Consider the following 23,138-nt stretch of genomic DNA (forward strand, 5'->3'; position numbering starts at 1 on the left):
CCATTGTTTGTTTTTAAAAATATGTACATTGTGCTTCATGTTTAGCAATGCTGCACAATGATTGTGCTCTACATTTCCTATTTCATTACAATCTCATTGTACAATACAAAATAAATGGTAAGCCAGCTAAACAAGTCAGATTGTGTCTTGTTAACGTTAAAGTTTAATTAAAGACAAAACCTTCTTTTTAGTTTTGGATAGAGGGGAGATGAATTAAAACACCTGTCAGTTTTTTTGTTGTTGTTGCTGTCTATGTCCTGTTATGGAGATTTAAACTCTATTTATTCTGTTTACTATTATCATTAAAAGTGAAAGTATAAAAAAAAATCCCAAATTTCGGGCTGTCCCCAGAAGAGTAAGAGAGAGGAAATCTTCCAATGTAGACACTAGTTCTGATAAGTTGGGGGTCCCTAAAGAATTTCTTTAATTTGAAGGGATTTACTCTCACTTCCTTTCACTTCCTGTCCCATATCCAAACAGGAAGTCTCTGAAATGGGATACAAATGGCAAAAAAAATACTGACAGGGGTTATAACCCTCCCTTACTCTATCCAAAAAAAATTAAAGTTTTGCCTATACTTCTAATTGAAGTACTTTGAGATTGAAAACAAATTCTGTGTGGATTTCCCTGTTATAAAAAAATTGTTAGACATTCTAACTATTCTATTTGTATATGCAGCATATTAATGAACAAGTAAAATGTGACATTCAAAGAAAATAATTCAGTCAAACTCTACAATAAAAATGTTTCCTTAAAGCGGATGTGCGCTGAAAAAAAAAAAAATTAAAAGCCAGTAGCTACAAATACTGCAGCTGCTGACTTTTAATATTAGGAGTCCAGCGCCGTCTGCATCAGGAGGACGAGCGATCGCTCGTCACTCTGCTGCCCCCCCCATCCTGGGTGAGTGAACTAGGAAGTGAAGCGCTCAGGCTTCACTGCCCGGTTCCCTACGGCGCATGCGCGAGTCGCGCTACGCCTGCCGATTGGCTCCCGCTGTGTACTGGGAGCCGAGTGTTCCCAGCACACAACGGGGGGACGGGGACGGGAGGTGACGTCATGCCCACAGTCTGCCCAGAAGTGGGTGCAAATACCTGTCTTTAGACAGGTATCTGCACCCCCTCCCCCCTGAAAGGTGTCAAATGTGACACCGGAGGGGGGGGAGGGTTCCGATCAGCGGCAGTTCCACTTTAGGGTGGAGCTCCACTTTAACAATAAAGTTTCCCTTTAGTTGGGGAGTGTTATTCGTAAAAGAACATGCCTATTGGATACTTGTGATATTTTGCAGCATTCAGACAATTCATCATGGTTACAATGCATAACCACTCACAAGCCACTGTATATGGTAATATAAACTTTTGATTAATAACAGAGGAATAGCATCATAGTGACCCTACGCATATTTTTTGACTTGAAGTGCTTTCTATGACTTTGGATTTCCCCCCAAAAAAGTGCCATATCCGAAATCAGGGCTCAAAAGCAAGATCCAATATAAGAAAACATAACAGCAGGTATGGGTATCATATACAGTTTTGTAAATGGTCACATTGCTGGCAAAAATCAGGTGTGCCTGGCCATTGCGTTATGATGTACTTGACATACTGACTAGACACATGGAAAGGTTTGCTTGCGAAGGTTAAAATCCTCTAAAGCTTCCTTTTTAGGACCACAGTTCAGTTTAAGTTGGTCAAGCGCCCTATATAAATCAGATGTGAAGCTGACAAAATTCTAGACAATCAACAGTCAGTCACATTGAGGAATCAGTTACAAAACAGCCACAAAAACTACATTTTCCCAGCTGTTCCCAAAGGTTTATGAAAAATTATTTTTATATAGACCCCTAACATTTTGGATGGTTATACCAAAACAGGCTGAATTAAGTATCCCCCTCCAGGTATAGGCACCTTAAGGATGTATAATGTTTTTGTGGATAGAAGGGAATATATTTTGGGGATGACAAGGTAGGATACTGTAGGTAAAAAAAAAAAAAAAAAAAAAAAAAGAAGAGAAACAGTGCAATGCATGTTAGTAAGCTGAATTCTGTGACTAGGATACATTTAGCATACACATTCTTCACATACAAAACTGTGTCACTGGTACTCGTCTCAGATTTTTTTTTTCAGTTTGATTAAAAAAAAATGAATGATTATATATATATATATATATATATATATATATATATATATATATATATATATATATAAATTCTGCAGGACTGTGTGTAATGAAATCCCAAACTGTTTGAATATACTTATCATTAGGCTTACTTTTGGCAGAATCAGACGTTGGCAATGTTTCATCGTACTAAATAGGTACAGAAAATTAATTAAAAACCCACCATCTACTTTTTAAGCCATCATCAAATACCACTGAAGCTATGACTAAAAACTTAGATCCATAGCCCATTGTATTCTGGACCCACAGATACAGATATTGTCCTTTAACCAATAGCTGCCCAAGCCAATTCTGACATTTCTTACATGCATGTAAAAATCTGCATTTTTTTTTTTTGCTAGAAAACTACTTAGAACCCCCAAGCATTATATATTTTTTTTAAAGCAAAAGGCCCTTGAGAATAAAACAATGGCTGTTGTCATTTTTTTATGTCACACGATATTTGTGCAGTGGTTTCTTTTAACTCAACTTCTTTGGTCAACTATGGCAAAGCCTGTTCTGAGTGGAACCTGTCCTTTTAAACCACTGTATAGTCTTGGCCACTGTGCTGCAGCTCAGTCTCAGGGTCTTGGCAATCTTCTTATAGCCTAGCCCATCTTAGAGCAATTATTCTTTTCAGATCCTCAGTTTTTTTGCCATGAGGTGCGATGTTGCACTTCCAGTGACCAGTATGAGAGAGTGAGAGCGATAACACCAAATTTAACACACCTGCTCCCCATTTACACCTGAGACCTTGTAATACTAACGAGTCACATAACACCAGGGAGGGAAAATGTCTAATTGTTACCAATTTGGACATTTTCACTTAGGGGTGTACTCACTTTTCTTGCCAGCAGTTTAGCCATTAATGGCTGTGTGTTGAGTTATTTTGATGGGACAGCAAATTTACACTGTTATACAAGCTGTACACTCACTACTTTACATTGTAGCAAAGTGTAATTTCTTCAGTGTTGTCACATCAAAAGATATAATAAAATAATTACAAAAATGTAAGGGGGTGTACTCACTTTTGTGAGATACTGTATTCCTGTGGAACCAACAAGTGCGTTTGCATTTAACTTTTTTTTTTACACCAGCCTATTTAAATTGATCATCCCTTGTGACAGGTACTCTTTACTGAGAGATCTGGGGTCTATTAAACCCTCCAAAGCAGCGGATCAAACTGAGAACAGCTGCTTTACTATCCAGGAACAGCCCGTAAACAAACAATCGAAAGCAGAAGTGGTGAAATCCTTGTTTATATACCATAGAGATGATTGGAGAATGAATATTGCTCCTTCTCTCTCTATGATCAGCCGACGAGACTTCCCACAGTGGCCCCAATCAGATTACTTCTACAAAAAAAGAATCGCTGGCTGAAAAGAATGTAGCTACAGCCATGACCCCAATATAACCATCTCAACATGAGGCTGTATACATACGGTCTAAGTGTAGGAGGTAGTTAAATACAGTAGCTAACAGATTCCAACAATGTCATAATTACTTACTAACATTTTTTCCTAAAATGGGATGGTAACCTGGGGAAAAAACACTGTAAGAAGCTGAAAGTGAGGCCTCATGCCAGGATGATGCAACTCCACTGCACACATACATAAATGCATCACTGGTCATTATATGACTGAAGGAGAAATGGTGCTAGCAGTGAGGGTAGCTTCTGTAAATTTGCTACCAATGGCTGTGAAGTGGCATGGCAAAGCATGCAGCAATTTTCTATTATGTGCAAGAATATTGTGCACTGCTAAAGCAGAGTTAAACACCTCTAGTGTAGGAACACCGCCATTCTTTCTTACCTGTGCAGGCATGAACAGCACTAAATGTAAACAGTTGAAAAAGGCTACCTTAAAGTCAAAGTCACTCCACTCTCTACATCTCATCAAAAAAGCAGATTGTGTTAATCTTTCCTCATTTATCTTGGGCAGTGATAAGTGGGCAGGGAGAATGCAGTTAGAGTGTGAGAGGAAAGGAACACAACCCCCCACACAGCACAAGAACGGTGTTCTGAAAAGATGAGCTCTGTTCTGACAATCCCCCCCCCCCCCCCACACACACACACACACACACACAAACTTCTCAGAAGTGAGTAATGCTGATACCAGAGGAAGATTGCACCAGAGAGAAACCACACTTAGAGCTTTGGAGATGGACAAGTGAACACTAAAAACATATGTGCTTTGTTCAGATTCCATGATGGAGGTTTATAAAAAAATAAAATAAAAAAATGTACTATGCGATTGTAAAACCATTCTACTTTTAAACCTGCATCTGCCATCTCATTGTGTATCTCTTATATACCTGGTAGACGTGCCAGTAAAATGGTTTGCTACTCCTACAAAAGTTACAAAGCTGCAAAGTGCCACCCTTTTCTCTATGCCTAAAGAAGGGGCGGGTCATTTCCACATCTGCTATGTTATAATTGAGGCTATGGGCATTCCAGAGCTCACTTCTGTCCACCTATATAGGCTGCCATGCACATGCAATAAAAAAACAAAAATAAAAAGCAGTCATGTAACCACAGCAAACAAACAAAACATTTAAAATATTTTTTGGCCAAGACAGGGGGATTAAAGTGGTTGTAAAGGTAAAAAAATAAAAAAATAAAAAAAATGACATTACAGCCAGCATCTCTATCTCACACTGTGTACATTTTTGATAAAAGGATGCCTGTAAATACCTCATCTTTGATCTTTCATGGCCGGTCATGTGACAACCGGCTGCTCTCATCCTTTGATCTAAAAGCTAAAGTGGGAGGGGCCAGGATCCCCCTCTGACGTCAGGTCACGTGACCAGTGTGCTCACCGCTCAACCCCTCCTTCTGTAGCCCTTAGATGGGGGAGGAGAGCGGCCGGAGGTCATGTGACCGGCCATAAAAGATCTGAGAGAATGTTTTTTTTTATTAAAGGATGTCTGTAAATACCTTAACACAGTGTATGATAGATTGATAGAACAGAGGAGCTTGGCAGTAATATTTCTTTACTCTTACTGCCAACTACTAATAGTTGCAGAAGGAGGGGGTGCGGAGATGGCTCACACACACAGAATTCACAGGCAGGGAGGGAGGGGGAGAGAGTAAAGTAGCGCAATGACAGAGGCACATAAACTGACCATGATAATCATGGATCAGCAGCCATGATTACAGTGGTCAGCACACAGAGGGGGACACAGAAACAGGCAGGATCAACCATTTTTTTTTTGTTTTGTTTTTTAAAGCTTAGAAAGGAGCAGATTATACAGCACAAGTGCTGTTTAATCTGCTGTAGAGGAACAGGATCTTTTTTTTGGGGGGGGGGGGGGTTTACAACCACTTTAATATCCTAATATTAGCTCTAACTAAGAGCTCAATCACAGTTTTCCCAGCACTAAAATGTACTGTAGGTGTTGATTAAACATGACGGTTTCTAGGATTTTGTTATTGTCTTTTTACATAATGCATCATTCTGCTGAATTGATGTTTGTATTGAGATTGAATGGAGGTTTAGTTCTTCTTACTGTCCTATACATTCCAAAACTATTATGTCTACATTTTTATCACCCTGAATTGTAGGACTAAGATTGATTGCAGTGAACAGCTATTGATGGGTTCCCCTACCATTCAATTGCTACATAAGCACCCCACTGTTTAAAGAATATGTATCTACATTTTAATTATATAAAGCAATGCCTTACAGTGAATGCACCCCCCTTTTTACCTGGAGCATACTGTCCCTTCTCCCCTTCATTTACTGGCATTTCACACCATACTCTTGCTTCTTGTATTGTACCTCTAAAAAAAAAAAACGTTTTTTTTCTAGAAAATTATTAGTGTAATTATAATTGTACGATACAACCAATTTACTAATAAATTCATTCCACTTGAGCATAATATACACCACATAACAAATACAAATCATACTAAAATTATTTTTCTTTTTACATTTTTAGTATTTCAAGTAGCTGGTATACCAAGGCTTTTTAGGTATGTCTTCAAATGTCAAGTATGAATAGATGGTTAAATTTACATTCCCTGATTCCACAAAGCTTTCCGGGCTTTGGATTTAATACTAAGGCTAAATTGTAGAAAATACATTAACCTACAATAAACTTAATGACATTTGTTTATACCAAACACATGACAAAACATGCTATCCAAGTCGCATGCACTTAGTCAAATAACAAGATCACAAGAAGTCTTATACAGTGTCACTTTCTGCCCTAACTGAAATAAGAACCTGCACTAACAGAAATTATAAATCTAGTGGGCTTATATATAAAAACTGGAGCAGAAAGAAAAGGCGCTGTTAAAACAACCAATCAGATTCTAGCTACCTTTATTCTGTTCCTGTTATTGTATATTAGCCCCTCAATAAACCTCAGACTGCATTCAGTTTTCTTCTTTCTTTCTCAACCAGTCTAATATTTATCATCAGACCTGGTTACAGAAGCAAGGTCAATGCACAACAGTCTGTGTGTAACCTTCCTGTTCATGCTTCCCCTGTACGGAATGAAGGAGTGAATTGTATACCAGGTACTGTATCATTCAACTGGCAGCAGGTTCCTCTTTCTTATGGAAAATAGAATGCTTTTGTGAGCATGGACACAACACATGGGATCTGTTTCTTTGCGTGAAAGTCTAGTTGAGTTGAACAGGATTCAAATTCCAAGGCCACCATGTGATTTACACATGTGAGAATCTGGATAAGTTCAAGTTGTCGGCGATGCAATTTTAGCATTTCACAAAGAGACTGGATGAACCAGGAGCCATTTACTGTGTTTCTCCAAGAGTAGTACCCTAGAAAGAAGAATAAACAGGGCTTATTCCCAGAATTTGACTGTAATCATAATCCATATAGTTACTAAACATTAAATCTTACAAAAATTCTCCACTTACCCAATATCACCTAGGCAATGGATTGTGGAATTCATAAAGAGGGTCAAAGACACCCTTTAGCATTCCATCACGAGAAACACTGTCCTTACTGCATGGTCAGCCCCTTGGTAGCTAGGACGCTGTCATCTGTGCAATTAACAGCATCATAGCAACTTATTAGTTATCCCTGGACCTATTCATTTGCCAGTTGGGAGATTCCCAGACCAACAGCTAAAAGTAAACAAAGAGGTAGGGATGCTGGTAAGTTATGACAGCAGAGGTGCAGCAGACATAAGGGTGACCAGAGCACGCCATAGGCTGGTTAGGTGCTGGAGACACAGTGGAGAGTGTAATGAGGTGCACAGCGAAGGTTCTGGATATACAGGTGAAACTCAAAAAATTCGAATATCGTGCAAAAGTTCATTTATTTCACTAATGCAACTTAAAAGGCGAAACCAATATATGAGATAGTTCAAGCTGTGATTTGTCATAATTGTGATGATTAGGGCTTACAGCTCAAGAAAACCCCAAATCCACAATCTTAGAAAATTTGAATATTACATGCAATCAATAAAACAAGGATTGTACATAGAACAATATCGGACCTCTGAAAAGTATAAGCATGCATATGTACTCAGCACTTGGTTTGGGCCCCTTTTGCAGCGATTACTGCCTCAATGCGGCGTGGCATGGAATCTATGAGCCTGTGGCACTGCTGAGGTGTTATGGAAGACCAGGATGCTTCAATAGCGGCCTTTAGCTCTTCTGCATTGTTCGGTCTCATGTCTCTCATCTTTATCTTGGCAATGCCCCATAGATTCCCTATAGGGTTAAGGTCAGGCGAGTTTGCTGGCCAATCAAGCACAGTAATCCCACGGTCATTGAACCAGGCTTTGGTGCTTTTGGCAGTGTGGGCAGGTGCCAAGTCCTGCTGGAAAATGAAGTCGGCATCCCCATAGAGCTTGTCTGTGGAAGGAAGCATGAAGTCCTCCAAAATCTCCTGGTAGACGGCTGCGGTGACCCCGGACTTAATGAAGCACAGTGGACCAACGCCAGCAGATAACATGGCTCCCCAAATTAACACAGATTGTGGAAACTTCACAATGGACTTCAAGCATCTTGCAGTGTGTGTCTCTCCATTCTTCCTCCATACTCTGGGTCGTTGGTTTCAAATGAGATGCAAAATTTGCTCTCATCAGAAAAGAGGACTTTGGACCACTGAGCAACAGACCAGGTGTGTTTTTCTTATCTCAGGTAAGACGCTCCTGACGTTGTTTCTTGTTCAGGAGTGGCTTGACAAGAGGAATACGACATTTGAAGCCCATGTCCAGGATCCGTCTGTGTGGTGGCTCTCGATGCACTGACTCCAGCCTCAGTCCACTCCTTGTGAAAGTCCCCAACACTTTTGAATGGCCTTTTCCTGACAATCCTCTCCAGGCTGCGGTCATCCCTGCTGTTTGTGCACCTTTTTCTTCCACTTTTCCCTTCCACATGACTTTATATTAATGTGCTTTGATGCAACACTTTGGGAACATCCAACATCTTTTGCAATCACCTTTTGAGGCTCTCTCTCCTTATGGAGGGTGTCAATGACGATTTTCTGCAGAACCATCAGGTCAGCAGTCTTTTCCATGATTGTGATTCCTACTGAACCAGACATAGACCATTTAAAGGCTCAGGAATACTTTGCAGGTGTCATGGCTTAATTAGCTGATTAGAGTGGGACACTTTGCGCCTAGAATACTGCACCTTTTCACAATATTCAAATTTTCTAAGATTGTAGATTTCATAAGCTGTAAGCCATAATTATCACAAGTATGACAAATCACAGCTTGAACGATCTTGCTTTGCATGTAATGAGTCTATCTCATATATTAGTTTCACCTTTTAAGTTGCAGTAGTGAAATAAATGAACTTTTTGTACGATATTTTTACCTGTACACTGGTGCCAAGTACCTGTAGAGCACTGACAGTGCTGCCAATGAAGGATCAGGCTCATTGCAGGGTGGTGAAAGCAGTATTACTAGGATAAGACCAACTAATTCGGGGTAATTTGTCACAGTAAGTGGGCTTAGCACTATATGACCATATAGTGTGACCAAACCCCCTGTATTTTTTTAATATGTTCAGGTGTTTTTAACTTGCCTTGCAGGATAAATGTCATTCTTGTATGTGTGCACTACAATCTGTTTTGTATTGTATTATTAAATTGCCTTTCGAGGACATTCACTTTTTTTTTCTCCTTCAACTACTGTGTGGTCATTTTGCTGTGTGCCTTGTGTCATTTTAATGTTGGAAAGTAAACCTTTTTCCCATTGGCAACTTTCTGGCAGTGGGCAGCAGATTTTCCTCAAGAATTTGATGGTATTTTGCCCCATCCATTTTTCCTTCCATCTTGACAAGTGCTCCAGTCCCTACTGCAGAGAAACACCCCATAACAGGATATTACCACCTCCATGCTTTACTGTAGGAATGGTGTTATTTGATCATAACACCTTTTTCCATGTGACCTTAGAATCTTCAAGGCGCATTTAAGGTGGTCAGCTGAGACAAAAAAAAATATTATTTGACCTCAACACCAAACCATATGTCTGGTGGAAATCTAATAGAGCTCACCATCCAAATACTGTAAACACCATTCCTACAGTAAATCAAGGAGGTGGTAATATCCTGTTATGGGGGTGTTTCTCTGCAGCAAGGACTCAAGCACTTGTCAGGATAGAAAAAAAAATGGATGGGACAAAATTCCATCAAATTCTTCAGGAAAATCTGCTGCCCTCTGCCAGAAAGTTGTCAATGGGAAAAGAAGGTTTACCTTCCAACACGACAATGACCCAATTAAACCCCATTGAAAATCTGTGAAATGATTTGAAGACTGCAGTCCACAGTCACTATCAGATTTAACTGAAGTTAAGCAGTTCTGCAGAGAGGAGTGGACAAATATTGCAAAGTCTAGGGGCCAGATTCTCAAAGGCGTTACGACGGCGCAACACCATTAGCGCCGTCGTAACTCCTCATCTGGCCCCGGGTATCTATGCGACTGATTCTCAGAATCAGTTGCGCATAGATAACCATTAGATCTGACATGCGTAAGGCTGTTACGCTGTCAGATCTTAAAAGTAATTTTTTTTCCCGCCGCTAGGTGTCGCATCGTAGTTTTCCCCGTCGTCTATGCAAATGAGGTAAGTACGCGAGATTCCCGAACCTACGCGCGTCCGACGCTGAGAATTTACGTAGTTTCCCTAGCGTACGTGACGCGTAAGGTTGCCCCTGCTATTAGCAAGGGCAATCAATGTTAACTATGGCCGTCGTTCCCGCGTCGAATTTGTAAAAAAATACGTCGTTTGCGTAAGACGTCCGTGAATGGCGATGGACGCCATTTACGTAAACGTCGAAGCAAATGACGTCGGGGCGAGGTCATTTAGCGCAATGCACGTCGGGTAATTTACTCGACGGAGCATGCGCAGTACGCTCGGCGCGGGAGCGCGCCTAATTTAAATGGTGCCCGTCCCATTTGAATTGGGCGGGCTTGCGCCGAGCGAATTAACGATACACCGCCGCAAGTTTACAGGTAAGTGTTCTGAGAATCAGGATGTAAACCTGTAAACCTGCGGCGGTGTAGCGTACAGCACATACATTAACGTTGCTCCTGGGCAGCGTAATGTATGAGAATCTGGCCCTAGATGTGCAAAGTTAGTGAAGACATATTCCAACAGACTAAAGGCTGGAATTAAAGCAAAGGGTGGTCCAACAAAATACTGATATACGGAGGGTGGCCCTTTTTCCAATTCAGTGATTCGGTTTGTTTTTTTTGACATGTTGGTGTTCTATCTTTCACTTGGATGTTATCAGTTGCACTAATAAATACAGCTGGATAAAACAAAATCTGTCAGTCTTCATTTCAGGCTGCAAAGCAACAAACTGATTATTTTAAAAGGGAGTGATTATTTTCTATACCCACTGTATCCATAGTTTTCAGGAGGAATATGACCAATTTGAATTCTACATATGAACAGCTTCTAGAATTAGTAAAATTGAGAGTTGTTCTAAAAGGTGTCATTGTTGGGAAGCAATAAATTATAAGCATAGAAAGTACTTTTTTTAATGACACTCCTTATTTAAATTGTGACCTCCCTTTAACATACTGTAGGTTTTCATAGCATACCAGGTACTGTAGAATAGGCATATAGGAAATCTGCTTCAACTGGGATCCTGTGGTTTTCGTCTTGTGATCCACTTCCACTGTCTGTTTCCACTCCTGAGTCAAGCTCTGTTCCCCTGCAAGCCTTTAGGAAAACAAAAGTACCTATTTAAGAATTCATAATGATATAAATTTGTAACTCTAAAATATAACGTTTTTGTTACCCTCTGTCGAATAATATGGCCTCCTTATTACTTTGTTGTTAAAAAAAAAAAAAAAAAAAATGGGAATTTCGACCTACTTGTAATTTTTTATCTCTGAGTACAGTACAGGGCCTGTATTTATAGACCATGGGTTATGTACACACTACTTATAGGTTATTGGACACTGGCAAAAACTTGCTATGGCCACTCCTAATACATGCTCCTACCACTCAGTGACAAAAACAAACAAACACACACCTCACTCAGTGAGGCTTCAATTTGTATGGAAGCAATAAGGAGTGACAACAAAAGACAGAGGAAAAAGGACCTGTATCCTGTAGTGTACTCCAAGATAAACGTACAGGCAAGTCAAAATTCCCATTATCCTAATTATACAGTACAAGACACGGAGCTTATATTCATAGGACCAAGAGATGCCCCAAAGCAATAAAATGAGGGCTGGGAAACATAGCAAACAGGACTGCTAAAAAGGTTCACATAATCAAGGGTGAATGAACCCAAAGACACACAGATGACAGTTTGCAGCACCGTACGTCCGAAACTTGCACCAGCCGAGGGCCTGAACATCCACCTGGTAAAACCTGGGGAATGTGTGAACAGGTACTGAGTGGCGCCTTCCAAATTTAGGATACAGAAGCTCGATGTTGAAAGGCCCAAAAAACACAAACAGACGTGGTGGAATGGGCTCTGATGAGGAAAGGAAGAACCGTTTTAAGGGTATAAGCCCTGGAAATAAGTTGTCTGGTCTACCTGGCAATGGTAAATCGAGAGACAGAATGTCCTCTATGGGAACCTGCAGGTAGGACAAAAAGTCAGTTTTGCAAACAGCATCCGTGGCTGCCAGGTAGAACCTAACAGCACCGATATCTAAGCAGTGTAGGGAAATGTCCTTGGTGAGGTTTGGAGTAGGATAGAGGAAAGGGAGAGTATCATCCTCATTAAAGTGGTTGTATACCCACCTTTTTTATATATATTTTTTACCTAGGTAAAATGAATATCTCCTAGACCTGTACGGTTTAGGAGATATTCACTTTGCATGCAGCCGCTGACGTCAGCGCTGCATGCGCTGTGAAGGTCTGGAAGACGCTGCCGGACCTTGCTGGAAATAAGTCTTCCACACGTAAGTGCAGGAGTGACAACATCGCAGCTCTGGCCACTCACAGCGCCAGAGCTGCTAACCCGGAAGACACGCTGAGGGGAAATGTCAGCTCCCTCAGCAGTGACCAGGATCAGCTGCCGACGCCTCGTTCTAAGGCAAGCATTTCATAATGAGCTAGGATGCAGTGCAGGTTTAAAAAAAAAAAAAAAAAAAAACCACAAAAACATTTGTGCGGGTATACAACTGCTTTAAGGTCGAAAGGAGAGGACACCTTGGGTATAGAAAAAAAGTTTTGGCCTCAAGACCACTTTGTCCCTGTGCAATACAAGAAAAGGCTCTTTACAAGAAAGGTCTGCCAGTTCAAAAGCATGCCTAACATAATAGTCACCAGAAAGGCAATCTTATATGTGAGGACTCAAAGACGAATATCTCTAATCAGCTCAACAGGGGTATGTGAAATACAGAGAGCACCGGTTTGTGATCAAAGGGAGCAAAGAGGGGTCGAATTGGGAGATTTATATGATAACTTCCTGAAGAAAATTCTTGATTAATCATTGCAGAGCAAAGGTTTCTCTAGAAGAATGGGTAGGAACCTGGCCTTAAACTACTTGACCCCCAGTCCAATTCTGACATTTCTCACATACATGTAAAAATCAGCATGTTTTGCTAGAAAATTACTTAGAACCCCCAAACATTATATATTGTTTCCCTATATGAGTAAACAAATACCACAAATGTCTCGCTAAAAAATTGCGCATGCCAGTGGAATGATGAAAAACTCTGAAACATTAAATTATCTATAGATGACCTGTCCCCCTTCTGCCGCCAATAAAAGTGATCCAGTGGCTGTATAGCTCAGGCCCAGACACTGGTCAAGAAAAAGACTGAAGGAAGGGTCAAAATATGGGCAACCTAGAAATTTCATGTAGAAGCAATCTGAGGGGACCCACTTGGATCTGAGAGTCAATCTGGGGTCCTAAAGAGGCAGTCTTTTTTTTTTTTTTTTTTTTTTGAAGGAGACATTTTTTGGCTATGTCCAAGATTAGACACAGGCAATCCAGTTGGTGTGAAGGCTGGAAGGCAGGCTTTAGATTACCAGCATAAGGTTTGCAGAAACGTAATCATACTTTGACTGTTAACAGACAAGGTTGTGGTTGAGGAGTTCTTAAGCACAAGGTCTTCTTCCATAAATGGTCTGCAGAAGAGCAAGAAGTAGGGCAAATGCTTTTGGGAACAAACTGGAAGTGTTGGTCTCCCACAGACAAAAGGCAGAAAGTGTTGGTTTGAGGGGAGGATGGGCATGTATAGATAATGGGGGTTTTTGGCATCAGCCTATCTGAAAAATGCACTGAAGGACCTTGTGATTTCATACAGTATTTTGGTACACAATGAAATCGGTTTAAAGCCCAAAATTTAAATGATGGTTTGGGAACTTTTAATAGGCTTGATAAAAACCATGGGATCTTTACAATGCAGGAATTGGTACAACCACTCCTTGTGACTCTAGTTGGTGAAAGGTGGCCAGTAAATCTACTTTCTTTTGAGCCGACACTGGCAGATTGGGGGGTAGGAGGCGAAGAGGGAACAGAGAAAGACATTCTATATTGTACCCCCTGAAATTACAGATTAGACCAAGAGGATCGGGACATCTTAGATACAGACTGGTGTAAACACCAATATAAGTCTCTTTATTCTGAGGGGGAAGGTGGTGCCCCTTTATTGTGAAGTGGGCTTCTGGCTGGGCTTAATGGCCTTAGGGGTCCAAAGATTGCAATGAAAGGATGTACAAAGCACCTTCCCTCAGTGACTTATTTTATGAATTTATCAAGGAACTCCCCAAATAGGGGAATTGTATAAGGCATGGGTATCAGGCATCTAGTATAAGCAGGTTCAGCAGACCAATATTTTAACCACAAAATCCTGTGCATATTCACAAAGATAAGACAATTTATAGACTTAGCAAAATACCCCTTCTAGAGCGTCAACACAAGACGTTTTTTTCTTAAATTCCTTTTTCATAGGACAGGTTTCAGCAAAAAGCTTAGGAGGAGTTAAAGCGGTTGTATACCCGCAAAAAAAAAAAAAACTGTAAGGCAAAAGCATAATGAGCTAGTATGCACTGCATACTAGCTCATTATGAAATACTTACCTTAGAATGAGGCGTTGGCATCTGATCCAGGTCACCGCAGAGGGAGCTGACATTTCCCCCATGGCGAGTCTTCCGCGTTCGCGGCTCTGTGGCCAGAGCCACGATGACGTCGCTCCCGCGCATGACACTTCTTTCCGGCACTATTCGTTGGACCTACAGCTGAACCTTCACAGCGCATGCGCCACCGACGTCAGTGGCTGCATGCAAAAGTAAATAAGGCTTACCTGTAAGTAAAATGAATATCTCCTAAACCTTTACAGTTTAGGAGATATTCATTTTACTTACAGGTAAGCCTTATTTTAGGCTTACCTTTAGGTAAAAAATGGTATATAACCATCCTTTCAGGATTAGGCCAATCCGCATGTAAAACGCATTCAATTTGTGTATAGATAGGAATGTTTTCTTTTTGTTTTAACATTTGGCCTCTGAGCGCCCATATGGGCTTGTTTTGGCTGTGGAGAATCAGGTATTACTTGTAAAAGTTTGCATCGCATCAATCAGTGTGTTAAAATCAGAAAGCATTTGTTGAAAAGCCATAGCTCGTGCTTCATAAAATGCAGGGATTGTAAAATCATCTGCAGCTTCCACGCTACAGTGTCTGCGCCTCCATTTCATCCTCAGACATGTTTGTAGTTTCCAGCTCCGATTCGTGTAGCGGTTTTGGAAACTGAAGGTTCTTGGAGTGCCAAAAGTTTTCCTAAAGGATTCAGACATAGTGGCAGAAAAAAAGAGATTTTTAATACAGCTTACCTGTAAAATCTTTTTCTTGGAGTACATCACGGGACACAGAGCGGCATTCATTACTATATGGGTTATATGGAGTACCTTCAGGTGTAGACACTGGCAATCTTCAAACAGGAAATGCCCCTCCCTATATAACCCCCTCCCATAGGAGGAGTACCTCAGTTTTGTAGCAAGCAGTATGCCTCCCAAAATGGTCCTCAAAAGAGGGGTGGGAGCTCTGTGTCCCGTGATGTACTCCAAGAAAAAGATTTTACAGGTAAGCTGTATTAAAAATCTCTTTTTCTTTATCGTTACATCACGGGACACAGAGCGGCATTCATTACTATATGGGATGTCCCAAAGCAATGCTTACAATGAGGGGAGGGAGAACATCTCCAAGACAAAAGGATTTAATTTAGAGATATACTCAAATCATAATAAATCCAACTTATTTGAGAAAAATAATCTTAAATTTTAAATTTAACTCAAAAAAAGAGGAGCCCCCGGAATCCGAGGGTCTCAAACTGCAGCCTGCAGCACTGCCTGCCCGAAGGCAGTATCAGTATTCCTTCTTACGTCCAACTTGTAGAATTTTGTAAATGTGTGGACAGAAGACCAGGTTGCCGCCTTGCAAACTTGAGCCATAGAGATCTGGTGGTGCGCTGCCCAGGAGGCGCCCATGGCTCTAGTAGAATGAGCCCTTAATGATACTGGAGGAGGCAACCCTTTCAAGCCGTAGGCCTGAGTGATCAATTGCTTAATCCACCTAGAAATGGTGGACTTTGCAGCTGCCTGCCCCTTCTTGGGCCCATCCGGTAGAATAAACAGGACATCTGTTTTCCGGATCTTCTCTGTAGCTTTAAGATAGGCCTTCATGGCCCTGACAATATCCAAGGTATGCAGCAACCCTTCCTTTCTGGAAGTAGGTTTAGGGAAGAAGGATGGTAATACCAAATCCTGGTTCAAATGAAAACTGGATATGACCTTCGGTAAGAAGGAAGGATGAGGGCGGAGAACGACCCTGTCCTTATGAAATATAAGATATGGTTCCTTACAGGATAAGGCTGCCAGTTCCGAAACTCTTCTTGCGGAAACTATGGCAACCAAAAACACCAACTTCCTTGTCAGTAGAACCAAAGGAACTTCAGCCAACGGCTCAAACGGTTGTTTCTGTAAACTCGACAGAACAAGATTTAAATCCCACGGACAAAGCGGGGATTTAACTGGAGGTTTAATACGTAAGACCCCTTGAAGGAAGGTCTTAACCAGCGAGTGGGTGGCCAGTGGCCGCTGAAACCACACTGACAGGGCAGAAATCTGTCCTTTGATTGTGCTTAATGCCAATCCTTTATCCACTCCTAGCTGGAGAAAACTTAAAACTCTATCTATGGTGAACTTGCGAGGAAGCCATAGCTTGGACTCGCACCAGCCTATATAGGCCTTCCAGACCCTGTGATAAATCACCCTAGAGACCGGTTTCCTGGCTCTGATTAGGGTAGAGATTACCTTCTGAGACAGACCTCTACCCCTGAGAATCAAGGATTCAGCTTCCAGGCCGTCAAATTTAGATGCCGTAAGGCAGGGTGGAGGATCGGACCTTGCGATAGCAGGTCTGGCCTTAGAGGCAGAGTCCAAGGGTTTCCCACTACCATCCTTAGGATTAGTGAGTACCAAGCCCTTCTGGGCCATGCTGGAGCTACCAGGATAACTGGTATGTGCTCCACCCGGATCCTGCGCAGCAGGCGGGGTAGTAACTGGAGCGGGGGAAACGCATAAAGAAGCTTGAACTGATGCCAAGGGCAAACCAGAGCATCGGTTCCGCAGGCCATCGGATCCCTTGAGCGGGACATGAACCTGTCTAGCTTCTTGTTGAGTCTCGATGCCATGATATCCACGTCCGGCACTCCCCATCTTTGGCAGAGTGCTTGAAAGACTTGTGGATGCAGAGACCATTCCCCCGGCCATAGAGTCTGGCGGCTTAAGAAGTCCGCCTGAAAGTTGTCCACTCCGGGAATGAATACTGCCGATATGCAGGGCACATGAGCCTCTGCCCATAAGAGAATCAAGCTCACTTCTCTCTGAGCGGCCTGACTCCTGGTCCCCCCTTGGTGATTTATGTATGCCACTGCCGTGGCATTGTCTGATTGAATTCTCACCGGGAGCCCCTGCAATTTCGACGTCCAAGCCCTGAGGGCTAGTCGAACAGCTCTGAGCTCCAAGATGTTGATGGGTAAAAGCTTCTCTGGCTTTGCCCAAATACCTTGGCGAGTGGAACCATCCACAATCGCTCCCCAGCCCGTCAGGCTGGCGTCTGTGGTCACTATCTTCCAAGCCACTGGGCTGAAAGATTTTCCCTTCAGTAGATTCTGAGGGTCTAACCACCAACACAGACTTTGCCGGACTCTTGATGAGAGAGGCAACGGGATATCCAAGGCCTGTGGCCTTCTGCTCCATGCTGACAGGATGGCTGCCTGCAGGATGCGAGTGTGGCTCTGGGCGTATGGCACCGCCTCGAAAGTAGCCACCATCTTGCCTAGTAATCTCATACATAGGCGAATAGTCGGTTTTTTCTTGCTTAGAACCAGTAGGATTAATTCCTTGATGGCTTTGACCTTCCTCAGAGGTAGGAACACCCCTTGTTGTTCCGTGTCTAATCTCATGCCGAGATATTCCAACTGCCTTGTGGGCTGGAATGTTGACTTTTCTTGATTTAGGACCCAGCCGAACCTCTCGAGGTATTGGACCGTGAGGGCCACTGCTCGTTCCAAGCCGGGAGATGAGTGGTCTATGACTAGGAGGTCGTCCAGGTATGCTAGGATCGTGACCCCTTGGATCCTTAGCTTGGCTAGGATTGGAGCTAGAACCTTCGTGAACACCCGGGGGGCCGTAGCCAACCCGAAGGGAAGCGCCACGAATTGGAAATGACGCGAAGCCACCATAAAGCGTAGATATCTTTGATGTGGCTGATAAATTGGAACATGAAGGTAGGCATCCTTTATGTCTATGGACGCCATGAAGTCGTCCTTTTGGAGTGTGGCAGCTGCTGACCGCACGGATTCCATCCGAAATGAGCGGACCTTTAAGTATGCATTTACCATCTTTAGGTCCAAAATTGGCCTGACATCTCCATTGGGCTTTAGGATGATGAATAGGTTGGAGTAGAAACCCAGCCCCTGTTCCAGGACTGGTACCTCTACTATTACTTCCTGGGAAAGTAGATGATCTAGAGCCGACCTTAATGCGGCTCTTTTCTCCAGATCGTTTGGAATCCTCGACTCCTGGAAATGAGGAGGAGGAAACCTTAGGAACTCTAGCTTGTAGCCTGTGGCCACGGAAGACCGTACCCACTCGTCGGGAATGTTGGCTTCCCAAATCTCCGAAAAGAGTCGCAGCCTTCCCCCCACCTTCGTGGGTGGGGGCGCCCCTTCATGAGGTAGACTTGGGGGCTGGTCTTGCTGGCTTGCGAAACCACTGCCTCTTGCCCCTAACAGCCTGTCCTCGTGATCTGCTGTTGAAGCCGAAGTTTGTTCTTGCAGGAGGCCGTCGATACTGCTTGGCATTAGAGGGCCCCTGCCCAGGGGAGGACTGTCGTTTAAACGCAGGTCCCTGAACCCTCTTCTTAGTTGGCAAGAGAGTACTCTTGCCGCTTGAAATGGTCTGAATGTATTTATCTAAGTCCTCTCCGAAGAGCCGTCCTCCATGGAAGGGAAACCCTGCCAGGAGCTTCTTGCATGGGGGCTCAGCCTCCCAGCTTTTTAACCATAAGAGTCTTCTCATATGGATAAGGGATAATGATAAACGTGACGCTTGTTGGATAGAATCCTTGATTGCGTCTACCGTAAAACATATGGCCTTAGGGACATCCGAAAATTCTTCTGCCTGCTCGGCAGGAATAAGTTCAAGCATTTGCTTAAATTGATCCGATAAAGCTTGAGCGACTCCAATCGCAGCCACGGCTGGCTGTACTACTGCCCCTGCAGAAGTGAAGGAGTTCTTAAGTAGGGCTTCCAAGCGTCTATCAACTGGATCTTTGAAAACCTGTACGTTTTCTACAGGACATGTTAACGATTTGTTAACACATGAGATGGCTGCGTCTACTGCAGGAGAAGCCCATCTCTTGGAAAACTTTTCTTCCATAGGATATAAGACAGAAAATTTCTTAGGTGGAAAGAAAACCTTGTCTGGTTTGTTCCACTCTTGGAACAAGACTTCCTCCAATAGAGGATGGATCGGAAACACAGCACTGCTTTGAGGCGCCCTCAGTGAGCCCAAAGCTGAAACCGTGGATACCTGGAGATCTGGTACAGGTAGGTTGAATGCCTTATGGACCAAGTCCGTCAAGCCCTGAATCCACCAGCTCTCCCTCAGGGAGACTGCCCCAGACTCCTCTGTATCCGGATCTTCGATCCCTGAACCTACCTGGTCTCTGTCCAAGAGGTCCAATTCCCCAGAGGAAAGGACCTCCTCTTCCGAGGGTCCGCGCACGGGTGACGGAGATCTATTCCGCTTACTACCCCGCATGGCTGCGGCTATCATTTCTCCCATGCTTCTCCGCATCTCATTTAAAGAGGCGAGTAACACCTCCTCCGTGACCACCTTAGGGTTGGGTTGACTCGCGTCAGCTCTAGCCCCAGACCCCGATGGCCCAAAGGCTCCCTGTGGGGAAAGCAGCGGCATAGCTCTATCCGAGACCTCAGATTCTGCGGGGGAATCCCCACCTTTTGTACCCTCTGCTCTTGATGCCATGGTACAATACCGAGGTACACCTGCTACTTATTGGTACCTGGGACTTATAATAGTTAAATGCCCAAACACCTGTTTGGGGAATAAAAAATGTTTCCTCTACCCTAGATGACACCTTCTTTTTTTTTTTTTTTTTCAAAGAAAAACTTTTCTTCTTTTTTTTTTTTCTTTTTTTTTTTTTTCAATCTAGGCAAGAAAAAACATTCTATCCCCCTGAGTAGTATTGCCAAAGAAAAGACTATGAGATGGAAAAGAAAACCAGCCTATTCCTAGGCTAAACCACAATCTTCTGAAGACTGTAGTATTCTTTCTGGCCACTGTGTGTCCTCAGCGCCCCGTGCTTCACTCCAGTCCTTCCTCCCTTAAGCCAGAGAAATGAATGAGCTGTGGCATCTAAGGAAGGGCCGCCCCTTCCTTTAAACCACTGACCCGCCCTTCCCCCCCAGCTAAAACGGCGCCAAATGCGTCTATAACACGTGCACGCGCCCCGCGCGCGGCCCCCCCGCGGGGGGGGGGGGGGGTTGGGAGGAAGGGCCTCTCTGTTCCTGCAGCCGCAGGCCTGGAACACACGAGGAGGTCAGCGTTTTGCCTGCCTTGCAGGCATGAGGGAGAGGACTGGATAGAGCATCGCCTGGAGGCTTGCAGGTAAGCATAGCTCTCTGACACACACATACACTTGTACATAAAAGGCCCCACTCACAGCTTTTGCAACACTACCAGGGAGGTCACTTTTTATGGGGAAATATAACATATAGAGCCATCCTATCTTCATGATATGTGACTGGTTTGCCAGATGCAATGCATAACCTTTAGGCATGTCCCCTGTGACCTCCCAGAAAAAACTTGCTAAGAGCCAAGCCCCGCAGGTTTTTTCCCCTTACTTACCTGCTCCATGCCGCAGGACTTTGCCAAGCAAGAGGTCCAATCTTCCCCCATCTCCGTGGGGATGTCTAGACCTTCAGGCCCTGGGAACCTTCTTCTTCCATGAAGGATCCACTGTCCTGGGCCCATACAGCACCCTGGCAAACAGAAAACATTAGGCGCCCCAAAGGTTTTCTAAGTTCTGGGCCCAGGGTCCAGCTCTCTTAAAAAGAAAGCATTATGGGCTATACCCCAAGGGTTTGGGGTCCGGTTACTGACCACTTTAGCGCGCAGGCTTTTTTGGACAGAACCGGTAGCTCACCTAATCCCAAGGATGCGGAGGCAAGCTAAACCATGACTAACACCTAAGACACTGGCGTAAAAACTGAGGTACTCCTCCTATGGGAGGGGGTTATATAGGGAGGGGCATTTCCTGTTTGAAGATTGCCAGTGTCTACACCTGAAGGTACTCCATATAACCCATATAGTAATGAATGCCGCTCTGTGTCCCGTGATGTAACGATAAAGAAATCTGCTTTTGTCAGATGGGCCACATGGCTTGTGCCTGACATGCAGCTAGAGTCAGAGAAGAGGAGTAGTGTCATATTAGGATATTACTCCAAGAAAAAGGGAACAACTATCAGCCTGAGCGGTATTTTGAGTTTCCTGTAGGGCAGGGATATGCAATTAGCGGACCTCCAGATGTTGCAAAACTACAATTCCCATCATGCCTCTACCTCTGGGTGTCATGCTTGTGGCTGTAAGAGTCTTGCTAGGCCTCATGGGACTTGTAGTTCTGCAACAGCTGGAGGTCTGCTAATTGCATATCCCTGCTGTAGGGCAACAGCAGAGCGCGTGCTATTCAGCCCTTTTGCTCGAGCTCCCTTTGGCTTCTGATTTGACATTAAGTGAGGGGATCTCTGCTGGTGTCCCAGGGAATAGGATGTAGAAGAAACAGGGTTATGCATGTCTGGAATGCAGGAGCTGCAGTAACCCAAGTAGTACAGGAAACATGCTGTGTTGTCTTTTTGGCAAATATTGCGGGTGGAAGCATGTCAGACTAAGTCTAATGGGGGAAAAAAATGCCAGATTTAAAATTAAGTAGATGTTGTGCCAAGAATGTTAGAAACAATTATAAAAGAGAGTAACACAATAATTTGAATAACTACTTATTCTTCTGTGTATGTATCCGTATTGTGTGCCAAGCACTGCAGGTTGTCAGGTCCCAAAATACAGGGAAACCCAGTCAGACCTTATCCAAGTCGCTGGGCCAATTAGGGACTAGGCTTACCGTGTAGTGAGCATAACCCCGGAGGGGAACCATAGAAATGGACAATGACCCGGTACATACCGTATTTATCGGCGTATAACACGCACCGGCGTATAACGCGCACCCTAATTTTAAGAGGGAAGTTTCAGGAAAAAAACTTTCAACAGCACCTTTTATATTCCAAAGCCCCCCCCCTGCACATTACACATAGATACCAGCACATTACACATAGATACCAGCACATTACACATAGATACCAGCACATTGCATAGATATCAGCACACTACGTAGCCCCCATTCCCCCCCCCCCCCCATACACTACATAGCATTGTCTCCCTGCACAGTACAGCTCATTTACATTGCACAGCCCCCTTGCACTCCCAGGAGACTGCCAGCATACTGTAAAGTTTAAAAATAAAGCACGGCCAGTCCCTTCTACATACCGTAGCCTGTGTTCAAGCACGGACAGTTCCTTCTCATTCATACTGTGTTCCCCGGCTGGTCACATGATCGCTCTCCTCTCATGTGACCGCTCTCCTCCAATCTGAAGCTACACTCGGAGGGGGAGGAGGAGCAAGAAGGGAGGAGCGATTCAGTACGCTGGCGTCCCAGGACCAGGAGAGGTAGGAATCTGGCCGGCAAGACACCCCCGCCCAATCCCCGCTCCCTCCCATTGGTAAAAAAAATGACATTGGCGTATAACGCGCACCCCCGATTTCCCCCTGATTTTAGGGGGAAAAAAGTGCGCGTTATACACCGATAAATACGGTATATTGCACCATCTCGCAAACTGATAGATAGTCCAGGGCAATAAGCAATCAGATGTTAAGAGAAACGTCAGATAGAATAGTCATTAATTTTGATCAATCAATTTGCAAGGTAGGTGAAAGGAGCTTTAAGTAGAGATCTAGGC

The 23,138-nt window shown here is 43.5% G+C and overlaps 1 protein-coding gene across 2 annotated transcripts in view; it reads right to left on the bottom strand.

Annotated features, from left to right (window-relative positions):
- Positions 1–5,948: 5,948 nt before the first annotated feature.
- The window catches only part of CASP3 (caspase 3), a 46,356-nt gene continuing 29,166 nt past the window's right edge, over positions 5,949–23,138 (bottom strand). For both annotated transcript variants that reach the window (XM_040333993.1, XM_040333994.1), the window contains exons 6-7: positions 11,181–11,301; positions 5,949–6,937 (exon numbers count right to left, since the gene is read on the bottom strand). In XM_040333993.1, the coding sequence (XP_040189927.1) occupies positions 6,711–6,937; positions 11,181–11,301 (348 nt within the window). In that variant the 3' untranslated portion in view covers positions 5,949–6,710. The remainder of the gene's footprint in view (positions 6,938–11,180; positions 11,302–23,138) is intronic.

The sequence above is a fragment of the Rana temporaria genome, chromosome 1, assembly GCF_905171775.1.
Source record: "Rana temporaria chromosome 1, aRanTem1.1, whole genome shotgun sequence".
In the NCBI taxonomy this organism is placed as follows: domain Eukaryota; kingdom Metazoa; phylum Chordata; class Amphibia; order Anura; family Ranidae; genus Rana; species Rana temporaria.